Consider the following 24328-nt stretch of genomic DNA (forward strand, 5'->3'; position numbering starts at 1 on the left):
AGAGATAGAGGTGAGCAGAGTATCAAGACAAATACTGCCGAAACCGGTTTGGCTCAGTGGATAGAGCGTTGGCCTGCAGACTGAAAGGTCCCAGGTTCTATTCCCGTCAAGGGCATGTGCCTTGGTTGCTGGCACATCCCCAGTAGGGGGTATGCAGGAGGCAGCTAATGGGTGTTTCTCATCGATGTTTCTAACTCTCTGTCCCTCTCTCTTCCTCTCTGTAAAAAATTAATAAAATATATTTAAAAAAAGACAAATACTGAGGCTTGACAGTGACAAGCAGGACTATCATTAGGCTCTCACATGGCAATAGAAATGCCGCTTGAGGCACTGTAAGCTTAGCTTATTATCAAATTACCTTGTGGTTCACATGTTTAAGAATGATGCTTCTGGAACTAACCAGTGTTGTATAGAAAGCTAGACATACATAAAAGAAACATATTAAGCCAATACTTTCTCCTCCAAGACTTAGAATAATTCAGATTGGGGAAGGAAAAATTAGTTCAAACTAAGAATGTAAATATCTGCTTGGCTATTCATTGGATTAGGTTAATGAACAGAAAAGCCAGCTATAAAGTTAATAGGGAATAACATTTCTCCTAAGGATAACCTGTAAAGTATTAACACTCCCCTCCTTTTAGTGCCTACTTTCTAACTCACACATTTTGGTTCTCTACAATCATACACTACTAGAGGTCTGGTGCATGAAATTTGTGCACAGTGGTGGTCTCTCAGCCTGGCCTGCACCCTCTCACTGTCTGGGAGCCCTTGAGGGATGTCTGACTGATGCCGAGGCAGGAGAGGGTCCTGGTACCACTGCTTCACTCACCAGTGGTGAGCCTAGCTTCTGGCTGAGTGGCACTCCCCCTGTGGGAACACATGACCACCAACGGGAAGCTCCTGCATTGAGCATCTGCCCACTGGTGGTCAGTGCACATCATAGCAACCGGTCATTCCATCTTTCAGTTGGTTTGCATATTACCCTTTTGTCATATAGGATGACACAGGCACAAGACTTCTGAACAATATGTAATATAAATTGTTTAGGTTAAGAGGTAACAACGGAAGGGAATGGACGGGCTGGAAGTTACAACGTTGCCGAAAGTAGTTTCTGTTACGAGTTACGAGAGTTTCTACAGTAGCTTCCCACCAACAAGAATCCCAAAGGCTAACCGCAAATGCTTATTTGCTGTCAACTTGGTGAGGACTACAATTCCCAGAAGGCAACGCTCTACTCCCGCGGCTCCACTCCTTTGGGAGTTGTAGTTTACAGAAGACGCCTTCCCATCGCGTTTTACGCATTTGCCAGCAGGGAAGGCCTCTCCTCCACCCGCAGCGCCTCACTGTCGGGAGCAGCACGGATTTCCGTGCCTCCTCTCGTCCCTGGATGCCCCGGAAGCCGGCGGCCGCCGCAGGGCCCTCTAGGCCGAGCGCCCCGTCTCTATGACGACGGGAGGCGGTCCTGGGCTCTCCGCGCGGCGGGCGCGGAGCAGCGCGCGTCAGTTCCGCGCGGGGCCGTGGGGGGAAGATGGCAGCGGCCAGAGGTGAGCCTGGGGCCGCGGGGATGGGGGAGAAGGAGGGGGCGGCATAGGGGGGTGGCCCTGGGCGCCGGGCATCAGCCGCGCGTGTGGAGCGGCCCCGGGAGCCGCGCCGCCGCTGGTCCGTCCGGGCAGCCAGCCTCCCGCTGCGGCTGCCTCCGCGCGCGGTCGCGCGGGGGCTGCAGACCGCGCCGGCCCCAGCGAGCCGGAGGTGGGTGGGAAATCAGACCTGCCGGGGCTGCGGGGCCCGGGGAGCCGGCACAGTCTCTGCGGGACCCGCGTCTCCGGCGGGAGCGGCCCGGCCCGGCCCGCACGCCGCAGCCCAGGTGCGCTCCCGCCCGCGGCGCTGGAGGCTGGGCAGCGCGGGGCCGGCGCGGCCGGTCGGTGCCGCCGCTGGGAAGGTCGCGGGGCTGTGGGCGCGGACGCCGCCGGAGCGGGGAGAGCCGTGCCCCCAGCACCGCGCTGTGTGTGCAAAGGGACGCGATGTTCGGGCGGGCGGCGCGGAGATCCACCCCCTCCTCCTCCGCAGGAAAGGCTCGGCTGGGCGCTGTTTAAGGACTGATTGCCGTTTGCTGAGGGTGAGGCTGAGGCTGATGAAGCCGCAGCTTTTGTTTGTTTTGCTGAGTAGGGTCAGTTGGGACCGGAGCTGAATTTCTGGGCGGTCGGGCAGTGGCTAGGAGGGGTTGGGCGACACTGGATTCTTTCTCCACCCTTCCCCATAGAGCACTTGGCTTCACCCCTGAGCAAACGTTGAACAAATATTTAAAGACTTATCTTTTTGCATGGGTGCCAAGTTAGTTTCCTGGTTGGGGAGTCCGCACTTAAATCATGTAAGCCCTGCCCAGGATGACTGCCTGTGGTTTCATATGCTTCTTTCATGCATGTTCCCATTAAAAGTTAAGTCCAACCGAAACCGGTTTGGCTCAGTGGTAGAGCGTCGGTCTGCGGACTGAAAGGTCCCAGGTTCGATTCTGGTTAAGGGCATGTACATTGGTTGCGGGCACATCCCCAATAGGGGGTGTGCAAGAGGCAGCTGATAGATGTTTCTCTCTCATCGACGTTTCTAGCTCTCTCTCTCCCATCCTCTCTGTAAAAAATCAATAAAATATATTAAAAAAATAGCCTTAAAAACAAACAAATCACAGGAAATAAAGGGAGAAAGAATTGTTTTGATACTTAACAGGATGGGAACAGCAAGAGTAATGAGTGAAACTTAAAGGAATCCAAGTCATTATCTGATATAGTTGTAACATTTTATTGGTGAGGCTGTTGCCAGTACATATTTGTGTGGCTTGGTCCTGTTATAGATCTCTTCTGCAATCTACCCTGTTTCCCCGAAAATAAGACAGTGTCTTCTATTAATTTTTGCTCCCAAAGATGCGCTAGGTCTTATTTTCAGGGGATGTCTTATCTTTCCATGCATTATGTCTTATTTTCGGAGAATGTCTTATTTCCGGGGAAACACGGTAGGAACATATAATCCTAACAGAAAAGCAGCTGCTATAGCTTCCGGATATTCCCAAAGATTTACCTGGAACTTCCTGATCTTCCAAGTTCTCAGGCATTAAAAATAATCTCCACTCTTTTCCGGATTCGGTTTGGCTCAGTGGATAGAGCGTCGGCTTCCGGACTGAAAGATCCTGGGTTCGATTCCGGTCAAGGGCATGTACCTTGGTTGCGTGCACATCTCCAGTAGGGGGTGTGCAGGAGACAGCTGCTTGATGTTTCTCTCTCATGGATGTTTCTAACTCTCTATCCCTCTCCCTTCCTCTCTGTAAAAAATCAATAAAATATATTAAAAAAAATAATCCCCACTCTAAAATATAGTAAAATATAACAAAACAAAAACAACAAAATTTCTCTTGGGGAACATTAGTCTACACAGAAACAAATAATGAGGGAGCGAATGGGAACTTGGTGAGAAATGGAAACCAATGCAGCTGTGCTAATGTGCCAGTGTGCCAACTCAGTGGTTACAGGCCTGGGGCACCATGTGAGGACTTAGGATTTACAGCAAGTACATGACATGAACTTTTGATTTTTACCTTGAAAAATTTTAAATTGCTAATAATCGAAATTTCCAAACTGGAGAATTTGTGAATGGAGTGAAGAACTATTTCGATCCAATGTTAAACTGAAATGAGGGAAAATAATGCTTAAAACCATTAAGTAATTATTTAAAGTTTATGTTTTTAAGTATTCCATACTAAGACCTATATGTTTTATAAATGTCTGAATTTACTTGTTTGCTCTTCCATTTAGAGCATTATTTTCAAGAATATCATATATATTCCTATATAAATATGCAAATAGGTATACTTTCATAGTTAATGGCAATGATAACTATAGTTCTCATTATACTTGGAGGCTATAAATATTTGGTTTAGTGTTCAAGCATTCACTGTTGCTTTTGGGATAGTTTTCAGCTTGGCAGTCCCAACCTCTGTTATTTATGAAAGTGTTGGTAATCTATTCTAGGACATGGGTTGGCAATTTTTTTTCTGTAAAGGACTGGATGTCATTACTAGTCATCTCTGCCATTCCAGGGCAAAAATGTGGGAACAGCTCTAGCCGGTTTGGCTCAGTGGATAGAGCGTCAGCCTTTGGACTAAAGGGTCCGGGGTTCTACTCTGGTCAAGGGCAGATGCTCTGGTTCCAGGCTTGATTCCCAGTAGGAGGTGTACAGGAGGGAGCCGATCAATGATTCTCTCTCATCATTGATGTTACTATCTCTCCCCCTCTTCCTTCCTTTCTGAAATTTTAAATAAAAAAAAATGTGGGAACAAATGAGCACAGCTGTGTTCCAATAGTGTATTATTTATGGATTCTGAATTTGAATTTTATATACTTTTTGTGTCACAAAAGATTATTTAAAATTTTCCCCCCAATATTGAAAAATATAAAGCTATTCTGAACTTGCAAGCTGTATAACAATGAGAGATGTAGTTTGCTCACCCCTCCTCTAGTAGATGGGAAGTGATTTCTCCTTTATTGAGTAACTAAAGGTTATTGCTCTTTATTTTTGAAGTTATATATTTTCCCTTGTATAGGAAAGTTTTAAAACAAAGGAAGTATTGTAGTGGTCTTTGCTTCCTTTCACATAAACATTGCTCTTTGGCTCAGATCTTTTGGAAAGAAAGTTTAGGCAGATATAAGCTCTTTTTCTTTTGTTCTACTACATTACATTTTAGTTATTAACTGATAAAATTTAAAAAATTGTCTATAAATTATAAATAATTCTTTACCCCAAGGCAATATTTATACCGAAGAACCTCTAACCTTGAAAGTTTCTGCCTCACATATGTAACTCCTGTTTTAGTTCCCTGCGAAAGCCATCTTAGAATTGTGGTCAGGCTCCCAAAGCAGTGAACGAAAGCACACTTAGTGCATATTGTGGCTACAGAGCAGCCAGGGTGGGCCCCGTCTGGAGGGGTGACTGAGTCTTCATCGGCTGCCGAGGAAGGCCTGCTGGCAGATCCAGCCTGTCACTTGGTGTTGTATGGCCCATGGTTTACAGAGGGAACAGTTGCAGTTGATTTGATGGAGCAGTAATTCAGAAGACCAGTGAAGCAAAATGTTACCTCTCGAAATAATTCTGTTCTCAATAGCAGACATATAAAGCATTGTACTCAATTATCATATTTTGAATTTGTCAAAAAATTTGTTCTCTCTTATGTTACATGCTATTCTTGATTTTGCTTGTAGGCTGAGAAAGCCTAAAATATTTACTATTTGCGCCTTACAAAAAATTTTTTGCTGACCCTTGTGTAACCTGAGCCTGAAGCTTTGGAAGGTTAAGGATGAGAGGTGGGAGGTTTGTAAAGAAAGTAGAAATAGTTTGAGCCTTGGGTGACGGCAGTGTCAGGGCAGGGCTGGGAGTAAGGGAGGGAGTGTGAGGGAGACCTGGTACCCAGGGCCTGGGCTTTACTGAGGTTGTTGGACCCTTCCTGGTGCCTGAGTGTTGGCTGCTGTGCACGTATACCTGCAAGCAGTTCTTAAAATTGAGTGTTTATACGTTGTACAGATCCGGCATTCCCAGTTTTATAGGGCTTCATTTTTAGTACTCTTCTCTGGAGTTATGAAGTATTTTTCTGTGCATAATGCTATGAAATAAGAGGCTACATGATTTTTTTTTTTTTTATTATATGAAGAAGTTTTATATTAAGCTCCACTTTTATCACTCAGTCCTTTTTCTCTCTCTGCTGTCTTTAAATTTAGGATATAAATTGCTATGATTGTTTTCATAAGTTTGAGTTATAAAGATATATGCAACTAGAGGCCTGATGCATGAAATTCATGCAAGGGGCTTGGTCCCCACTGCCGCAGTGGTGGCTTCCTCGGCCCCCGCAGCCACTGTGGCTGCGTCCAGTCTAATTAGCATATTATGTTTTTATTATTATAGGTAGGTAATTTATGATATCCCAAACTAGAGTTAGTCTTGCAATTGAGGCATTCCCAGGAACAAAATCAGTGCTGAATCAGTTGGTATTCAAATTCAGCTGTGTTTTGTGTATGTATGTATGTATGTTTATGTTCATGTAATTGGAAAGTATTGCTTTAAAGTACATTTTTAAATGTGGGTTTAAAAAGTTATTTTGTGTTTGAAGTTGGAAGGCATTTTGAAGTACAATGTTAACTTTTATATGCATTAATATTGTTTACTAAATAATATCTTTGTTGCACATATTTTTCAGAAAATGTCAGTTTATTATTCAAGTTATACTGCTTGACAGTGATGACCCTGGTGGCTGCAACCTATACCATAGCTTTACGATACACAAGGACATCGGACAAAGAACTCTACTTTTCAACCACAGCTGTGTGTATCACAGAAGTTATAAAGTTATTGCTAAGTGTGGGGATTTTAGCTAAGTGAGTATAATTACTTTTTAATGAATTAAGTTATTTTTTCACTTAAGGTATTTTCATTATCATAAAAAAAAATCACGCTACATTTTTATATGTTTGATTGCTGTAGAGCAAGCAGTATTGCTCAACCTGGGGCGATTTTGCTCCCCAGGAAATATTTTTGATTGTCCCGAGTTGGGCGATGCTACCGGCATGTGGTGGGTACACAAAGGACGCTTCTAAGCGCCCTGTGATGCACAGGACAGCCACACCCCAAACACAGACTTAGCAGCCTTACGCAGGATAGTGCCAGGGAGTTGGAGAACCTTGAGCCGCATCCAGCTTGCTGCCTGTTTGTTGCAGCAGAGACGGTATGATTCACAAAGCCTAAACTGTCTGCTATTTGGCCTTTACCAGAAAGTTTGCTGACCTGTTTTAGAGGATTATAATGATGACTGTAGTTAACATCTCTTGAGTGTTTTCTGTGTTAAGTGCTAGGCACTGTGCGTTGTGCTTTTCATTGTGTCATGTAGCCTTTATATTTGTAGATAAATGCTACAGTTATCCCCATTTTACTTGTACAGCATCTGAGGTCCTCAGTATTACACTGTTAATATGTGGCAGCACTGGGCTTTGAATCAAATAACATTACATGAGAATCATTTTAGCTAAGGATACAGTGTAAAGGAAGGTTAAGAATAGGGACTTGGGAGTGAGACACCTCATTTTCAGCCTAGCCTCGTTGGGATTATGATTTTACATGCATTTCACACCTCTCTAAAGCTTTAGTTTCTTCCTTATTTTTATTTTTAAATATATTTTATTGATTTTGTACAGAGAGGAAGAGAGAGAGATAGAGAGTTGGAAACATCGATGAGAGAGTCATCGATCAGCTGCCTCTTGCACACCCTCTACTGGGGATATACCTGCAATCAAGGTACATGCCCTTGACCGGAATCGAACCCGGATCCCTTCAGTCCCCAAGCCATCGCTCTATCCATTGAGCCAAACCGGTTTCGACTCTTCCTTATTTTAAAAAATATATATATTTTATTGATTTTTTACAGAGAGGAAGGGAGAGGGATAGAGAGTTAGAAATATCGACAAGAAACACCGATCAGCCGCCTCCTGCACACTCCCCACTGGGGATGTGCCCGCAACCAAGGTACCTTGCCCCAGACTGGAATCGAACCTGGGACCTTTCAGTCCACAGGCCAATGCTCTATTCACTGAGCCAAACCAGTTTCGGTTAGTTTCTTCCTTATTTAATGGGAGAACAAAATACAGGGTTGTGAGAATGAAATAACATTCTGTAGGAAATTACTTAGGGAAAGATTTATGATATGTGAGCCCATCTGGGCCATGTGAGCAGGAGAGATTTCCTACAGGTTTTGTGATATGAGTCGGGAACCAATGCAGAATAGCATGTGTCAGAGTTAAGGTAGAAAAAATTACACTTAAATTTCATTTAACAAATGATTATTAAGTGATTTCTATGTGACAGTTTTATAACAGGTGCTGAATGTACAGGTGTGAATGAAATAGATATGGTTCCTGCTTGCTTGGAACTGAGGATTAGTAGAAGAGGGAAAATCAGGAAACACATATGATTATAAATAATCATATGGGGGGCGGGAAACACTGTAAACATTGCTTGGGGAGGGAGAAAACAGGAAAAATAACTCAGGCTAGAAGGTGGAAAGTTTTAATATATTTGAGTTTAAAAATATATCTTACAGGCAGCCTAACTTGTTAGGTTGCAAGTAAGGTAAAATCTCAGACCTTCCACTTTCTTACTTAAATAGATTTATTTTTATTGATATTTGGCTTTTATTAAAAGATACTTCATTTTGGATAATGTCAGCTAAATGAGAGGCCTTATTGTACCTTTAAAAGTAAGTGTTTCAGCCCTAGCCAGTTTAGCTTAGTGGATAGACTATCGGCCTTGGACTGATGAGTCTTGGGTTTGATTCCGGTCAAGGGCACATGGCCTGGGTTGTGGGCTCAATCCCCCGTGGGGGTGTGCAGGAGGCAGCTGATCAATGATTCTCTCTCATCATCGATGTTTCTCTCTCTCTCCTTCTCCCTTCTTCTCTGAAAATCACTTTTTAAAATTGTTTCAGCCATAGTGGGTTTGGCTCAGTGGATAGAGTGTTGGCCTGGAGACTGGAGGGCCCCAGGTTCACTTCTGGTCAAGGGTATATGCCTGGTATGCTGGCTTGATTCCCAGTAGGGGGCGTGCAGGAGACAGCCTATCATTTATTCTCTTTCATCATTGATGCTTCTCTCTCCCCTTTCCTCTCTGAAAATCAATTAAAAATAAATATATATATTTTAAAGTAAGTGTTCTAAAGGCAAAAGTCTCTATGTTTAAAACTTTAGGACATTTTCCGTATAACAATGTAAGTATGAATACATAAATAAAATCTTAAGGTTTAACTTTTTTTTTTTTTTTAAGACAAATATAGGGTTGTTGGAAGAAGAGGGATAGGGGAACACATTTCTTTATTTCCTAATTTCCTTAGGGACTCAAGATTGAAATAGGACTGTTAAGCATGAAATGAGCTATTTTATTTATTTATTTTTAAAATTTTTTTTTTTTACAGAGAGGAAGGGAGAGAGATAGAGTTAGAAACATCGACGAGAGAGAAACATCGATCAGCTGCCTCCTGCACACCTCCTACTGGGGGTGTGCCTGCAACCAAGGTACATGCCCTTGACTGGAATTGAACCTGGGACCTTTCAGTCCACAGACCGACGCTCTATCCACTGAGCCAAACCGGTCAGGGTGAAATGAGCCATTTTTAACTGTAAGATCAAATCATGGTTCAGTTGTTTTGTGACCCTTAAGAATGTTAAAAAACCAATGTGCAAAAAAGCAATGAGGCTTTTGGTGCAACTCAGCAGTTAGGCTCGTGCAACGGGCCTCTAGTTCTTTCTATAAAGCTAATTCTTTCTATGAGACTAGACTTTTTTTTTTTTTTTTTTTTTTTTTAAATCTTTGTTTTCATAGTAGGAGCAATACTTTTATCATCTTTGAGAAAGGATAACCATTCAGGGTATTCGAGAATGTGAAAGAATTATATGAGAAATAACAAAAGGTTTAGAACTTGAAAAACCTCTTCAGAGAAGAAAATAACAGGAAAAATTGTTTTGATGATTAAAATAATAAATTTCCCCCATGTTCCCAGGAAAATAATGTAAAAATTAGATAAATTATTATTGAATTTTTATTTCAAATTTTTAGAGAATGAAAGAAAAAGGGAAATAAACTGGAACTACTATTTAAATGGAAAAAAAACTATTGAAGTGAATTATTTTTTCCTTCTTCCCACTTTAACCCATGGTAAGGTATAACTTTATCGAGTTGATTCGAATATCGTTGCAGAACTTTATCTGAACTATGCAAAGCTTAGCCTTATTATAGACCAGCCTGTTTGGTTGCTTATTTAGTATGGTCTCTCTAGTAATGCCCTTTACTCAGTAATATTTTCAGTCTAATTGTTAAAGTAAGTGCACATCATTTTATACTCTGTGAAGATGGCAGAGACTCAATAAATTTCTTGAATTTCATAGTGTCTTGCTTATAATTAAGGTTCATTTACAGAGAAACATATCACTGCCATATCCAAATAATAGGGTGTTCCACTCCCTTCAAACATTTTAAGCATCTAGTCATGCTATGTCTGTTTCAATATATTATTAAAAAGATGTAATGGAATAATTAGTTTCATTTATTTATTAAGCCCTAGTTATGTGCTCAACACTGTTCCAGATGTAAGAAGTATAGCTGAAAATTAAGAAGGCATAGTTCTGTCCTCATGGAACTTATAAGCTAGTGGAGAATCAGATACTTAAGCAAATAATAAATTGGTGTAGCTTCCTTTAATCCAGAACAGTTTCTCCATCTTTTTTTCATGCTAAGATGGTCAAGACTTATCTTGGATTTTCCCTGCTCCAACTCTGAAATCATACATTTCTCCAAGAAGCCTTGAAGCTTTGTTCTTTTTTTTTTTTTCTTCCTTCCAGAATGGCATTTAAAAACAAGAATCTAGATACTAGGTATGCTTCTTGCTACTGGGGTATCATTGCTAGGCCCTTTCAGCAGACAGAGCTAGGAAATACATGTATGTGCATATATATGTATTGTGTATGCATATATATGTCTGTGTAACGGTGTGAGTTACATATTGTTTATGCCTATAATTCTGATCCAACACTGCAGAGTTGATTTTAACCTTCCCCTTTTTCATATTTGTTCCCTTCAGTGATGATGAGTCTAGCTCCTATTATTCTCAAGATATTTATTTGCTCAATTCTAGAATACGTAAGTAGATTTAGAATTTCTAACATACAATGTGAAAAACAAACCTACTAAGTTCAGTTTTTGTATATAGTTCTTTTTGCCTTTAGTTTTAGAGTACATAATAAAAGGACTATTTGGAATACTTGGGTTATTATTCTTTTTCTGCTTCAGTGTAATTTTGTAATTAATTAAAAAACTGACCAGTTTTTTTTTTTAGTTTCTGTTAGTAAATAGTTTTGGGTTTTCCCATGCTTGATTTTATTTATAAAATCAAGCAGTAATTTTTGGAATGGAAAATATGCTTATTTCAATGAGAAGTTAGAACTGCAAGAAAATAAGCGAGTATGGGGAAGAATGAGTAGATAGTTACTTTGATAAATAAGATTTAAGGTATATGTGGTCTAATTGGTGAGTTTTAGTTATATGCATGTGTATCTATATATACTTAATATACACTATGCTTCATTTTATTTACCTTAGAGATTATTGTTTCATGTCAGTACATAGAAATCTGTCTCATTCTTTTTGAGATCTGCATGGTTTTCCATTATATGGATGTATCAGATATAGGATTCTCTATTAATGGTCATTTCCAGTCTTTTGCTACTACAAAAATGAAATAATTATCTTTTTACATACACTGTTGTGCACATGTATGATTACATCAAATCACTTTTAAATTGAGAGGGGAACTAGATTTAAATCCTGTTTTGGTGAGGGGTCAAATTAATAGTTTGGTGTTGTAAAAGCTCCTATGTGAATAGTTAATTTTTAAAATCTTTGAATTACAAGTTACCAGTTTCTAAGTTGTAATCTCATTCAAACATAAAATAGTATAACATTTAAAATATTTTGGTTCTTCATAAAACTAATTACCATTACAATTCACAGGAAAATTACTGGTTATTTGTATGCTTTATTAAACCCTGTCATAGCTATTAAAACTGATTTTAGTTTTGATTTAGTTTTTTGTGCTATGAAAAGAAGGAAATGAAAACATTTTCACATTGCCATAACAAAGTCAACTTTTTATTGTTTGCTATTCACACTTTATAAAGACTAAATAAATCTAGTAGGATGTATTTAGTAGTAAAGCACATGTATCTTAAAACTTTGAGCTTCTATCAATATAAGGCTGGAGAAAATTTTTCTATTTCAAGTATTACCTAGAATAATTAATGTCGCTATCAAATACGCTGTAGATTATCCATCCCTATTCTATTTATCCTGCTGAGTTTACATTTTGACTGCCTCTTTATACCCAGGTTATATGGGGCGTTAGGGACATGAGATAGTAAAAGTCTCGTACCTCATATAAGTATTTTTGTTCTCAAATGACCTCATTATTGGTTTTTATACCTGGCCCCCTAAGTCTTCTATGTGAGTTAGTTATACTTAACCTTGAAGATGATAGGAAATTTGTAAGCAAGATTTAAATTTCCTAAGCTCATGAGTAACTTCTGCTGTGTTCCATTTTGCACAGTGCCTTGGTAACCTAGCCAAGGATTTTATGCCTCCTAGTAGTTCTCATCAGATCAGGAGCTGGAAGAATGAGGCCTACTTTTGACCAAACATAGGTCAGAAAGAATTGATTTCAGCGTTTGATAGGAAATTTAGGGGGGGAGGAGGCCTTGGAATCTCTCTGCAATCAACACGGAGCTTCAGAATTTCTTCAGGTAACAAAAGGCTGCTCATAGATTTTGTTTTAGTGATAAAGATAACATTGTTCAAATTGGAAATACATTTATGAAAACTAGTATATGCTTTTTCTCATATAGCATTGAAAAGTGACAGGGAGAAAAGGGGCTACAGCATCCTTGATTATTGGTGCAGAAATGGTTATTAGAAATAGTGATAAGATCCTAAGAAGCCCATATTCCGACAGGCAAAAGGGTACCAGTGATAAAAAGATCAACTATATTCTCTCAGCCAAAAATTAACTTGATGCTTTTGAAGACTTAGCGTATCTTTAATGGGTGAAAGTAATGATATTGCCCATAGCAGGAGATTAGGGAAAGGAAAAATAGTAACTATACTAAAATTTGGGGTATCTTAGGTGGGAGATCAGTGGACATGGAAGGAGGGAGAATGTGGGAAATGGGTTCAATGGGTACCTCTCAGTAGCTCCTTGGGGAAGCACTCTGAACATATATCAACATATGTCGGTATTTTAGAAAGTTACTGAAAGTACAGTGAAAGCAGTATCCTATACTTCACAAAACTTGTAAGATTTATATCTCTACTATTATATAATTGCTTACTAGTGAGAATTACGACATTAAGGAAAATGTTCAGTTACATTTTCTAATACATCACCTTGTTAACGCATTGCAGACCAGTAGTTTTATTGCTAGCTTTACTCAGTGGCCAGATAAGTATCTGTTGAATGTGTACAAAAAAAATGTTTTACATAAATGTAAAGGCACTCTTTAAAATTAAATACCCATTGCATTTTGAAGTTATTTATTACGTTTTTACAAGCTAGTATCTTTTAAAAGTATGAAACTTTGAAAAACAGTAATACGAAGCAAGAATTTTCGTGATCTGTCTGCCATGTGTTAAGGAGGTTGGACCTCTTGATTATTTTATCTTTTTTCTCTTTAATTTTTTCTTCAATTTTATAATTGAGGGAAAAATTCTTTGGAAAATTCTTTATACTGTTTTAAGATGTTGAGATAGTATAGAGGACACCTTAGATTTACATTGAAAGCAATTGAAAAAAAGAATGTGAAATGTCCAAAGGGCCCATCTTCAGATCCTTGGAAACTCCTACTCCGTAAAATTCTCAGAGTGATCTTTCTGGTATTTCCTGCCTCTTTTAGATAGTTTGCAATCTCCCACCAAGCTATGTGTGTTACTTCTCAGCATAAAGATTTACCATTGGAGCAGGGTGAATTTGGCAACAGAGGAAGATCTGTAACTCAGGATATCTTTTGTTTCCGTGGCCTAGGCCAAATTTCCCGTCTTAGCACTGTGTTGAGGGCCGGAGTGTTGTACACTGGAGAGCTATAGGTAGTAAATCTAACATTATGGACTTTTTTGGTCCCCTTAGAACGTTGGTGATTATTTTTGTAGGAGAAAAATCAATTAATGATTGTCGATACTAATATGTTAACTGTATCAAACTTTGAGTTGAAACAGGTCAAAGTATTATGGTCCTCCTAAGCATATTGTGAATTACAGTTAGGCCCTTTTGATAAAGTACTTTTTCTGGTGTAATGCTTATTATGATTTACAATGGGAGAAATAAGCCAGATTATCTTGTTCCTCCTGAGGAAAAATAAGAATAGTTAAAAGCATGGATAATCAATATGCAGTCAAGTAGTAAACTTTATGTTCATTATAGTTTTTGTTGGTAATATTAAGTTACAGATTTCCTGCAAAATTATAAACAGGTATGAGTTTTGTGAGAATATGCTTAAAGATTTATTGTCCACTATACTTCATGAGTACTGAGTTAAGTTGCAAATTATATTGACCTGAATCCATCAATTCCTATCCCAAATAATTTCTTTTAAAATTTAAATTTATTGTAATTTAAAAAAAAAATCCTTTAAAAATGGAAATGCAGCCTGATTAATTAAAGAAATAATCAGGGTGAACTTGATGTAATGGCAGTTAAAGTGTCAGGGATTAAATTAAGTACGTAATAATCAGCATATCTGGTTTCCTGCTGTCTTATTATTTATTTAATATAATCAAAAAACTCCTGGAACTTTCATCAGAGGCCAACAATGGTAAACCTGAGTGTTCTCATAATTTCCCAAAGAGGACTTACAATTGCTTTTCTTTTATGCAGTTGTTGGCATTTTAAAAAATCTAAAATTAGTTGAAAATTATAAAAACAATAAATTTGCTAAATTATATCAATGGACTTATAGCTATTCTGTGTGAAGAATTCTTATCAAAAGGATGCTCTTTAATCTTCCTCAACTTCTCCTTTCCCCCCTTTTATTTTAAAAGAGAAACTGGTAGTCTGGGTAGATTCAAGACTTCGTTAAGAGAAAATGTCTTGGGGAGCCCCAAAGAACTGATGAAGTTAAGTGTGCCATCATTAGTGTATGCTGTTCAGAACAACATGGCTTTCCTCGCTCTTAGCAACCTGGATGCAGCAGTGTACCAGGTAAGTGGAATAAATAAAGGAGAGCAGACTCTTAAAAAAAAAGTTTTTATGGTGAAATTATTTTTATTGACCCTTGATCACATTGTCAAATGTTTTTCTCAATAATTCTATTAATGATATCAGAAATAGTGGTGTCAGACATTAATGTTAAGTTCATTAATTCATTATTGTGTTTCTAGGTGACCTACCAATTGAAGATTCCTTGTACTGCTTTATGTACTGTTTTAATGTTAAACCGGGCCCTCAGCAAAGTACAGTGGATTTCAGTTTTTATGCTATGTGGTGGAGTTATACTTGTACAGTGGAAACCAGCCCAAGCTACAAAAGTCATGGTAAGAAACAAAATGCTTACATAACTAAAATAGGAAACTTCCTATGTCTTATCTACTTCAGTCACATTGATGAATGCAGCACAGTTATATTTCTTTGATTGAAAATATTTGTTCTATAGATAGGCTTTTAAAATCCCAAAAGTATATGACTAATGTAATTTAGGGGAATATGCATAAATGTTTGAGATGGAAGGGTCTTTAAACTTATTGTTATGGATGACAAAATTGAAGTCCAAATAGGTGAAATAACCTGTGATTAAAACTGACTTCTACAAAAGTATGTACGTTCAGAACTTTTAAACCTCCTTCAGACATTTCTTCAGAAACACCGAGTTTTTCCAGGAAAAAAGAAAAGATTTTGTCCATCTAGTTTTCATCTCCCCGTACTTCCAACTTCACAGTTTTTTATCCCCCTTTTTTAATCCTTACCTGAGGATATGTATATTGATTTGAGAGAGAGAGGTAGGGCTGGGGGAGAGAAACATTAATAGATTGCCTCTCATGTGTGCTGGACTGGGGATCGAACCTCCAACCTACGTGCCCTGACTGGGAATAGAACCTGAAATCTTTTTGGTGTATGGACCACACTTCAACCAATTAAACCACCCAGCCGTGGCAGTTTTTTATCCTTCTGTACATCCTCCCACTGTCAGTCATAGAGATTAAAGAATAGTGTTTTTACTGATCATTGATTTGATAACTAAAATAGGGCAAAACATGTACTTTACTTACAACTTTTAGTTTGCTAAGAGTTAAATGTTAAGGTACATAAGTAACTGAATTTTAAAAAACGTTATATGCTTTAATCAGTTATTTTCTTAAAGAGCAGTAGGGAGTGGAACTCTAGTGAATGACTTTCTGAAGTCATTAGTTTTTTTCTGCAACTGAAGACTTGAAGTTTTTTTTTGCTTTTTAAAGTACATTTTATTGATTTTTTACAGAGAGGAAGGGAGAGGGATAGAGAGTTGGAAACATTGATGAAAGAGAAACATTGATCAGCTGCCTCCTGCACAACTCCCACTGGGGATGGGCCTGCAACCAAAGGTACATGCCCTTGACTGGAATTGAACCTGGGACCTTTCAAGCCTCAGGTTGATGCTCTATCCACTGAGCCAAACCAGCCAGGGCGAGACTCTTCAATTTTTAGTAAATGAAAGTTCTTTTAGGAATATAGGGAAGCTGGGATGTAAGGAGAGCTTGTGAAAACGGGAAGTCAGTTCCCTTTTTGGTAGTTACTTTCTAGTCTGGTGGAGATTCCTTCCCCCCATCCCCCTGAAAATGAGTTTTAGATTAATATTTATTATCTTCACATGTTTAAACATGCTCATATTCTTGGTGACATTCCAAAACACTGATTAACCATTCACTGCATATTTAGCTCAGTTGTAGACTTTCAGAGAAGTAATTTGTTGAGAAATAAGACAAATATGTAATTAAAAGTTAAATGTGAAGTTTAACACCTCACACTGTTGGGAAAGATGTTAGGTTCATCTTATACATGAAAAGTATAGTAAACTAAAGCAGATCCTAGGGCAGCTTATCCTACTTTTGGATCCCTCTAGAGCAGCAATTTTCAACCAGTGCCACAAGAATTTTTAAAACATGCAATCCCTGCCAAAACCGGTTTGGCTCAGTGGTAGAGCATCGGTCTGCGGACTGAAAGGTCCCGGGTTCGATTCCGGTCAAGGGCATGTACATTGGTTGCAGGCACATCCCCGGTGGGGGGTGTGCAGGAGGCAGCTGGTCGATGTTTCTCTCTCATTGACGTTTATAGCTCTCTATCCCTCTCTCCTTCTCTCTGTAAAAAAACAATAAAATATATTTAAAAACAAACAAACAAAAAAAACCACATGCAATCCCTGACTATTCAGTCAGGGTACTGACCTCTTTTACCTTAGATTGGGGGGGGGGACACACGACAACAGCCAACACAACCATAGCTTTGTGGTGTGAATGAATCAAAATATTATTTTTTCAGATCTGCAAAAGTTGTTTTTTTTGGTGTGATTTGGAATTTTAGTAATTAGTTTGTGTGTGCCTTGAGATGAAGAAGGTTGAAAATCGTTGCTCTAGAAAGTTATATTTTAAACAGGGTACAGCTTCCTGTAACTGCTTCATTGTTCTTTGTTCTTGTCAGAATAACTCAAATTCCTGTTATCTCCCATATATCCTCTGAATGTTTGAGGACAATGTCACATCCTTCCTCCCAAGCCTTCTTTCCTCATTGAGACCACCTTATGTTTTCTTTCTAGAGTTTGGTTTCTAGATACTTCCCAATTCCTGCCTCCTGCCCCAATACTTCCCTGTATTTCTCTTCTAGATGTATTAATCTATTATTGTTCCTCATTATGTCCTAAAACTTCACACTATCTCTAGATGTTGACTATGCAGTGTGAGATGTAACTTGCTAATTAACACCATTGTTCTAAATACTAGAGACATGTTAAATCAAGATTTTAGTTTTGTGTGTGTGTGTTTGTTTTTTGGGGGGGTATCCATTCTATAACTGGTTATAGTTATATGACTATCTCTATTTGTATTATTTTAAGAATTGGGACTATAGAATAGCTGTGTCTAATATGGCAAGTATTTTAAGTAGAACTGCAACACAAATTTTTGTGTTCCATTTATTTGGTCTGTTGGATGAATTCTATTTATTACTCACTAAAAATAACTTGAAACATTATTATTGCAGGTGGAACAGAATCCATTTTTAGGGTTTGGCGCTATAGCTATTGCTGTATTGTGCTCAGGATTTGCAGGTAAGTCATAAAAGCATTTTATTGTCCAATTTAAAAAATATCACATTTTAATTAGGAATCTAGTTTATCTTGTTTTATTATAACAATTATATTTCCCTTAAAGCTTACCTATAGTTTAGTTATATGTCAGCTATTTTTTCAATAAATGCATGGTAGTGTTTAACTCAGTTCAGATCTCAGTCTTTACTCACACTTGTAGTTCTCTAAAAATATACTTGTCCTTCACCATTCTTAGTCCAGCCCAGTATTTGTTTTTCCCTAGTAACTTCAAGTTTTCCACTGCTTCAACAGGGAGAAAAGAGGGGTGGGATGGAGAGTACCAGAAAACTTCATACATACAGTAACAGCCAAAAACAGAGGGACAAGAATCAAAATCATTAACGTCAAATAAAGAAATTTGTAATCGTGTAGAGATAAGCCATTCTGCACTCAGTTGAGACAGTATATGAATGTGTAACATAAATAAAATGTATTTTAGAGATAGTTTTCTCTGGTAAAGAGTATATTAGTTATAGCTATACCGGTATGTCTTTACCTCTATTTGTGTTATTTCAAGAGTTTGACTTGGAAAGTAGACTGGATATGGAAGTGAAATACTGATTATAAAAAAAGATGTTTGATGAGAGGGGAAAACCTATATTTGGGAATATACCTAATGATAGCATCATGCTAAAGTTTTATTCTTAGTAATGAGCAAATTAGAAACAAAATTGAGTTGCCCCTCAAAATAATACACTATTTTTTAGCATTATTTTGAACTATTAAATGTTTGTGTCCAACATTCTAGTTAGTTCAATTTCTTAATAAATAGCTGAAGAAATGGTGAGTGGTTTACTTATATTGGAATAACTTAGCACTCACTAGTTAAATGGTTTTCCCAGATAGGAAATTCATAGGTGGAAATTATGTTTTTCCCCATTTTCTGGCTCTTCCCAATATATGTTTGTCAAAATCAATCTTGTTTTTCATTAGAATTTTTGGTGGATTAATATTTCATTAGAATTTTTGGTGGATTAATACTTCAGTGATGATTTCTAAATCTCTAGTTTACATGGAATTTATAATTTAAACCTTTAATAAACCTTTAATATCTTTGTTAAACGTGTTCATTTTAAGAGTAAAACGTACAGCAGTGATTGAGAGTGGATGGGAGGTATCATGCGCTCATTTAGAGTATCTGAAAAAAGCTGTGGCCCTCCCAAACAGAAAAATGTAGAGTGCATTATCTACTTAGGGAGTTCTTGGTCCTTCTGACAGTGCGTCTGAACAGGTTTGGGGAGCCTTGCTTTAAAGGTAAATTGCTCCACTCATCAAGTCCTATCAAAATTTTATTTTGGTTGTATTACTTACTCTGAAAAAAATCCCAACTGGTGATTATACAGGTTACTTTGCAAAGCTGGGAATATTCATTACTAGGCAGATTTTATAAGGATGTGATTATGATAATTGACTGTAATAGTATAGTTTTCCAGCTGACCAAAGGAAGTCTTTTTATTGATATTAACAGTTTTGTGATGTATCTTACTGCTATAATAATGGCAGAAACTGTTCTTAATAATGACTTAAGAGCCCTGTTAAATGTGAGTTAGAAAGTTCTGATAATGTTCAATATGCCATGTGTCACACAGACATAATAAGTGTGCATTTAATGTAAAATGTTTGTTCCCCAAATCGCATACTTTATATTATCCTATAGCTCTTGGTTAGTGTTCTTTTAAGTTAATTTCTAATATCTTTATCTCATATTTGCATGTCTAATTTTCTTTCAGGAGTGTACTTTGAAAAAGTTTTAAAGAGTTCAGACACTTCCCTTTGGGTGAGAAACATTCAAATGTATCTATCAGGGATTGTTGTGACATTAGTTGGCGTCTACTTGTCAGATGGAGCTGAAATTAAAGAAAAAGGATTTTTCTTTGGTTACACATATTATGTCTGGTTTGTCATCTGTAAGTATCCAGGAATCAAAGGTTCTGGGTAGACCCTTAAAAAAAATGTCAGATGTCTATTTGAAGCATTAATAGCATTTTAAAGTTGTTCCTTTATATTGTGAACACTAGTTTGAAATGTCATTTTGGTTTTATTGACTTAATTTTGTGGCATAGCTGTTCCAAAGCAATTTGCCCTCTCAATCAGAAGTATCTAATGTGTTAGCAATAACTGTGTACAATTTAGTAGTGGACCCACACAGCCCTTTGGGCATCTGAAAAAGTTTTGTAGGAACGATTACTCAATTTTAATATTACTCTCTCAGGTGGGTGCTTCTAAGGAAAATAGTATGGCATCTTTGAGGATGAAAATTTCCTTACCATCATAGAATGCTTCATTTATTAGCATGCTAAGATTTTCTTTCTTTCTTTGTACAAGTTCTTGCGAGTGTTGGAGGTCTCTACACTTCTGTTGTGGTCAAGTATACAGACAACATCATGAAAGGCTTTTCTGCAGCAGCAGCCATTGTTCTTTCTACCATTGCTTCAGTGCTGCTGTTTGGATTACAGATAAGTATGTCTTAGTTTGTAGTTTGTATTGTCTTAGTTTGTATTTTCAAGTTTTTAACACGGAAAAGCCTCTCATTTCCTTGTATTTTCAAGTTTTTAACACGGAAAAGCCTCTCATTTCCTTGATTTGTCTTTTAAATGTGGCATGGTCATGGTGTTTTACAAAAATTCCTAGTTTCATTCTACAAGTGCTACAGTTCATAGTTGTGTGGAATATGGGTCAGCAGGACTTAGGTGTTTGTTTTTAAATAGTTCTAGAGCTTAAGCTGAGGGGTGCTCATTCTATATGAAAGTGAGAGGGCTACTGTTAAGAGCTCTTTTACAGGCAAGAACTCCCCAATTCCCAAGATATTAGATAAGACAACTTAAGTGCTTCAGGGAGAATATACTATGATGAGATACATGACACGAGGAAATAAATATAAGGACTTAGGAAATTTTTACTTTCAGCAGTAGAGTTAGAATAAACAAAACTTTTTGAGTAAAGAACAGATAGATTCTTTCTTTTCCCCCTTAGTTTGTTTTGGATGTGGGTGCAAACTGGTTTTGAAATTACAATTCAAATCTAAATGTTCTTTTTCTTTTATAAAGATGTCTTTGTTTCATTTAATATGTAACTGATACAAAATTTAGTATATAGGACTATGCTAGTCTTTCTAATACATTTGTCCCTAGCCCACACATAGCATTAAGTTGGTTTCTTATTTAAGCAGTGGTGCTGACTTAAATAAGGGTGCTTTTATGGTGTAATAATTTTATTTAAAAATGCATGAGGAAAATTTGTCAAATATCAATGCTGAAAACATGCTTATATTCCATTTAAAAATTGACTCCTTTTATAAATGCAAGTAGAGGAATACCAACCTTGTAGAAATCTTAGAAAACTATTTTATAGTACTAGAGGCATGGTGCACAAAATTCATACATGGGGGGAGGGGCGTGTATCAGGGGTCCCTCAGCCCAGCCTCTGCTCTCTCACAGTCCAGGAGCTCTGTGATAGATTGCCCCAAAGAGGGAGGCCCTGCCCACCCACTGCAGTGCCACTGTGGGGTAGCCTGGGCCTCCCTCTTTGGGGCGATTGATTGCAGGGCTCTACCTCAATCATCCCAAAGAGGTAGGCCCTGCCCACCTGACTGGGGCTCCATGATAGATGGCCCCCACAGAGTAGCCTGGGCCTCCCTCTTTGGGGTGATTGTGGAGCCTCTCGATTGGTTGCTCTGCTAGCCAATGGCCTGGTCATTCTGCTGTTCAGTCGATTTGCATATTACGCTTTTATTATTATTGATGGTTCAGATTTTGTCTGTGCCATTTACTGACTGTAAACCTTCAGAAAATTATTAACCTGTGTCTCAGTTTCTTCATCTATAAAACAGGAATAGTAAAACACCTTCCTCCTAGGGTTGTTTCAGAGAAAGTGCTTAGAATAGTGCCTGTCATGTAGTAATAAGTATTCTGTATAAGGCCAACCATTTAAGTTTCAGGCATAGGCCCTCCTTTAGATATTTTCCTTACCTGATTTGGGTGAACTTTGACGTTCTGAACCATCCTTATGCTCAACAAATCCTATGACTTTGCTCCTAATTAATACTTGGGAACAAAGGCTTTTGGTCAGTGTTCTGTTAATGATGGTCAAGGAAATTAGACTGTCTTCTAAAGGCCCAATGCATGGATTCATGCACTGTTGGAGTCCCTCAGATTGGCCTGCAGGAATCAGGCCGAAACCGGCTCTCTGACATCCCCCGAGGAGTCTCAGATTGAAAGAGGGTGCAGGCCAGGCTGAGGGACCCCACCAGTGCAGGGTCAGGCCGGCTGGCCAGGGAGGAACTGTGGGAGGGCTCCAAGGCATGTCACGCCCAGTCCTGATCAGCCGGACCCCAGTAGCAAGCTAACCTACCAGAGTGTCTGCCCCTTGGTGGTCAGTGGGCATCACAGAGACTGGTCAAACGGTCAGACACTTAGCATATTAGGCTTTTATTATATAGGATTCCCATTCCCCTTTTTAAAAGGTAAAGCAGTCTTTTCTGGTTAGGTTTGAACTAAAATCATAGCTTGATGGCATTTCTTTACATGTCATTTTGTAAGCTGTTAAATTGTACCATTATATTCCATGTAGTATGGAATATACTGTTTTGACATAGCATTTATTTATAAAGCACTACTGGTCAAGTTTAGACAAGTTGTAATTCAGTGGTGTCCTGATTTTTAGGATTAAGATGATAAACAAATTTAGCAGAAAATGGAATTTTACTTAGTACTACCTACCACCACTTCTATTTAGAAATCTTTAGTGGATTTAATTAAATAATTATTGGTTACTTAACTCTTTGAATTTTACTCAAATACCTTTGCTCTAAATTTGCACAGGTTTCTAGCATCATGGAAAAGCATACTCCACTGCTCTTTCTTTCAGTCAGCGTAGAGGGAAGTTAGTTTTTTGTCAGTGGTTCAGGATAGGTACACTGTGTTTGTTCTTAAAAATATACACACACACTGTGCTCAGTGACTGTCAGTCTATACCTTTGTCTTTCTAAACCTTATAATCACTGAAATAGATTTAATTCCATTTTAAAGTTGACACCTGTCATAAATGCAAATAAGTCGTGTAAACCTATTAGTTGAAAGTTTTCAAAATTCTAAACCAATCATTGTTACATAAGCTTATTTTGTTTCCTTTTCAGCACTCACCTTTGCTCTGGGTACTCTTCTCGTTTGTGTTTCTATATATTTCTATGGACTACCCAGACAAGATACTACATCCATCCAACAAGGAGAAACAGCTTCAAAAGGGAGAGTCAGTGGTGTGTAATTTCATCCTCAAATGAGATTCCTACCAAGATTGAAATCATTTGCATTAAACTAGAGCCTTAAAGTCAACCCCAGAAGGTAGCTTAAACAAAGAATAACAAATTAACTGTGTGGTATCAGAATTAAGAAGAAAGCTATCTTGAGTTAATTGCTACCAAGATTTAATGTGACCTGTTTGGGGTCAACCCATTTTGTTTTAGAATTAAATTTCTTATGTGTGTGTATATATATATATGTATGTATAATGTATATAAAAGTATGGAGATAGTATGGTTAAAAAAATCATGTGAGGCTATAATATTCAAATAATAAGGTTTGGGACAATGTTAAACGTCAAAGTGCCAAAGCCATTTCTATACTAACTGTTGTCTTGTTCAGGTTCCAGGGGAGAAGGATGCCCCCTCCTTGTTCCCCAAATTACTGTTCTCATGTACAGTAATTTGTTCCAGGAGCAGTAAAGACCGAACTCTTTTCTTACGAGAGAGACAAAAATAAGACATACTAGTCAAAAACAAACTGAATGTGGAACTTCTCAAACTGAGTATTTCATAACTCAAGACTGTGACTTCTGGGTGGTACTAAATACTCCTGTAAGTGCTGTATTTGTGCCACTTATTGTATGGATTCATATTTCTTTGCTGTTAGATGATGTCCTTTTCTCCAAAAAATATTTCTAATGTCACTTTTGTACTTTTTTTATAAAATATGTTTAGCTGTGGGGCTCTCAATAATTTATGGAATTGTTTTTAAAAAAAATGTTTTTATATTAATAGGGAAATCAGCAATAAACTGTATAAAATCTGTTTGATCACTTTTTGTATTATAGATATACCATTAAGGTAATATAAAGATAAGCTTTTAACCCCATACATTGCATTTAAAATCTCTATGTTGAAATTGTATTAGTGTTCTTTGGTTGCGAATAATAGTTATAAACTAACTATGACTAAAGATGGCATATCATACTTGCTAAAACTATATTCATTCAACTAGAGAAGCTTGGTTCATGCTAATTTCTCCTTCTGGTTTGTAAAATTAGATAGTCACTGATACACTAGAGAAGACTTCTGGTAGCAACATCTACAATAAATTATAGCAGTCCCAAATGGAAATGCTGGC

At 37.9% G+C, this 24328-nt stretch overlaps 1 protein-coding gene across 4 annotated transcripts; it reads left to right on the forward strand.

The window, feature by feature from the left end:
* The first annotated feature begins 1294 nt into the window (after nucleotides 1–1294).
* SLC35A1 (solute carrier family 35 member A1) lies at nucleotides 1295–24010 on the forward strand. 4 transcript variants are annotated; one of them, XM_084890752.1, is made up of 11 exons: nucleotides 1514–1544; nucleotides 6233–6410; nucleotides 9634–9732; nucleotides 10655–10713; nucleotides 12176–12368; nucleotides 14656–14815; nucleotides 14995–15147; nucleotides 17843–17909; nucleotides 19679–19855; nucleotides 20274–20408; nucleotides 23083–24010. In XM_084890752.1, exons 6-11 carry the CDS (start codon nucleotides 14726–14728, stop codon nucleotides 23208–23210), a joined length of 750 nt encoding a protein of 249 aa, XP_084746878.1. In that variant the 5' UTR covers nucleotides 1514–1544; nucleotides 6233–6410; nucleotides 9634–9732; nucleotides 10655–10713; nucleotides 12176–12368; nucleotides 14656–14725; the 3' UTR covers nucleotides 23211–24010. The 4 variants fall into 4 exon arrangements, with proteins under 4 accessions (XP_084746876.1, XP_084746877.1, XP_084746879.1 ...); XM_084890753.1 differs by lacking the exons at nucleotides 9634–9732; nucleotides 10655–10713 and having other exon boundaries at nucleotides 1512–1544; XM_084890750.1 differs by lacking the exons at nucleotides 9634–9732; nucleotides 10655–10713; nucleotides 12176–12368 and having other exon boundaries at nucleotides 1295–1544.
* Nucleotides 24011–24328: the final 318 nt, after the last annotated feature.

Source organism: Pipistrellus hanaki, assembly GCF_964339955.1.
Source record: "Pipistrellus hanaki genome assembly, chromosome: 7".
NCBI classification, from domain to species: domain Eukaryota; kingdom Metazoa; phylum Chordata; class Mammalia; order Chiroptera; family Vespertilionidae; genus Pipistrellus; species Pipistrellus hanaki.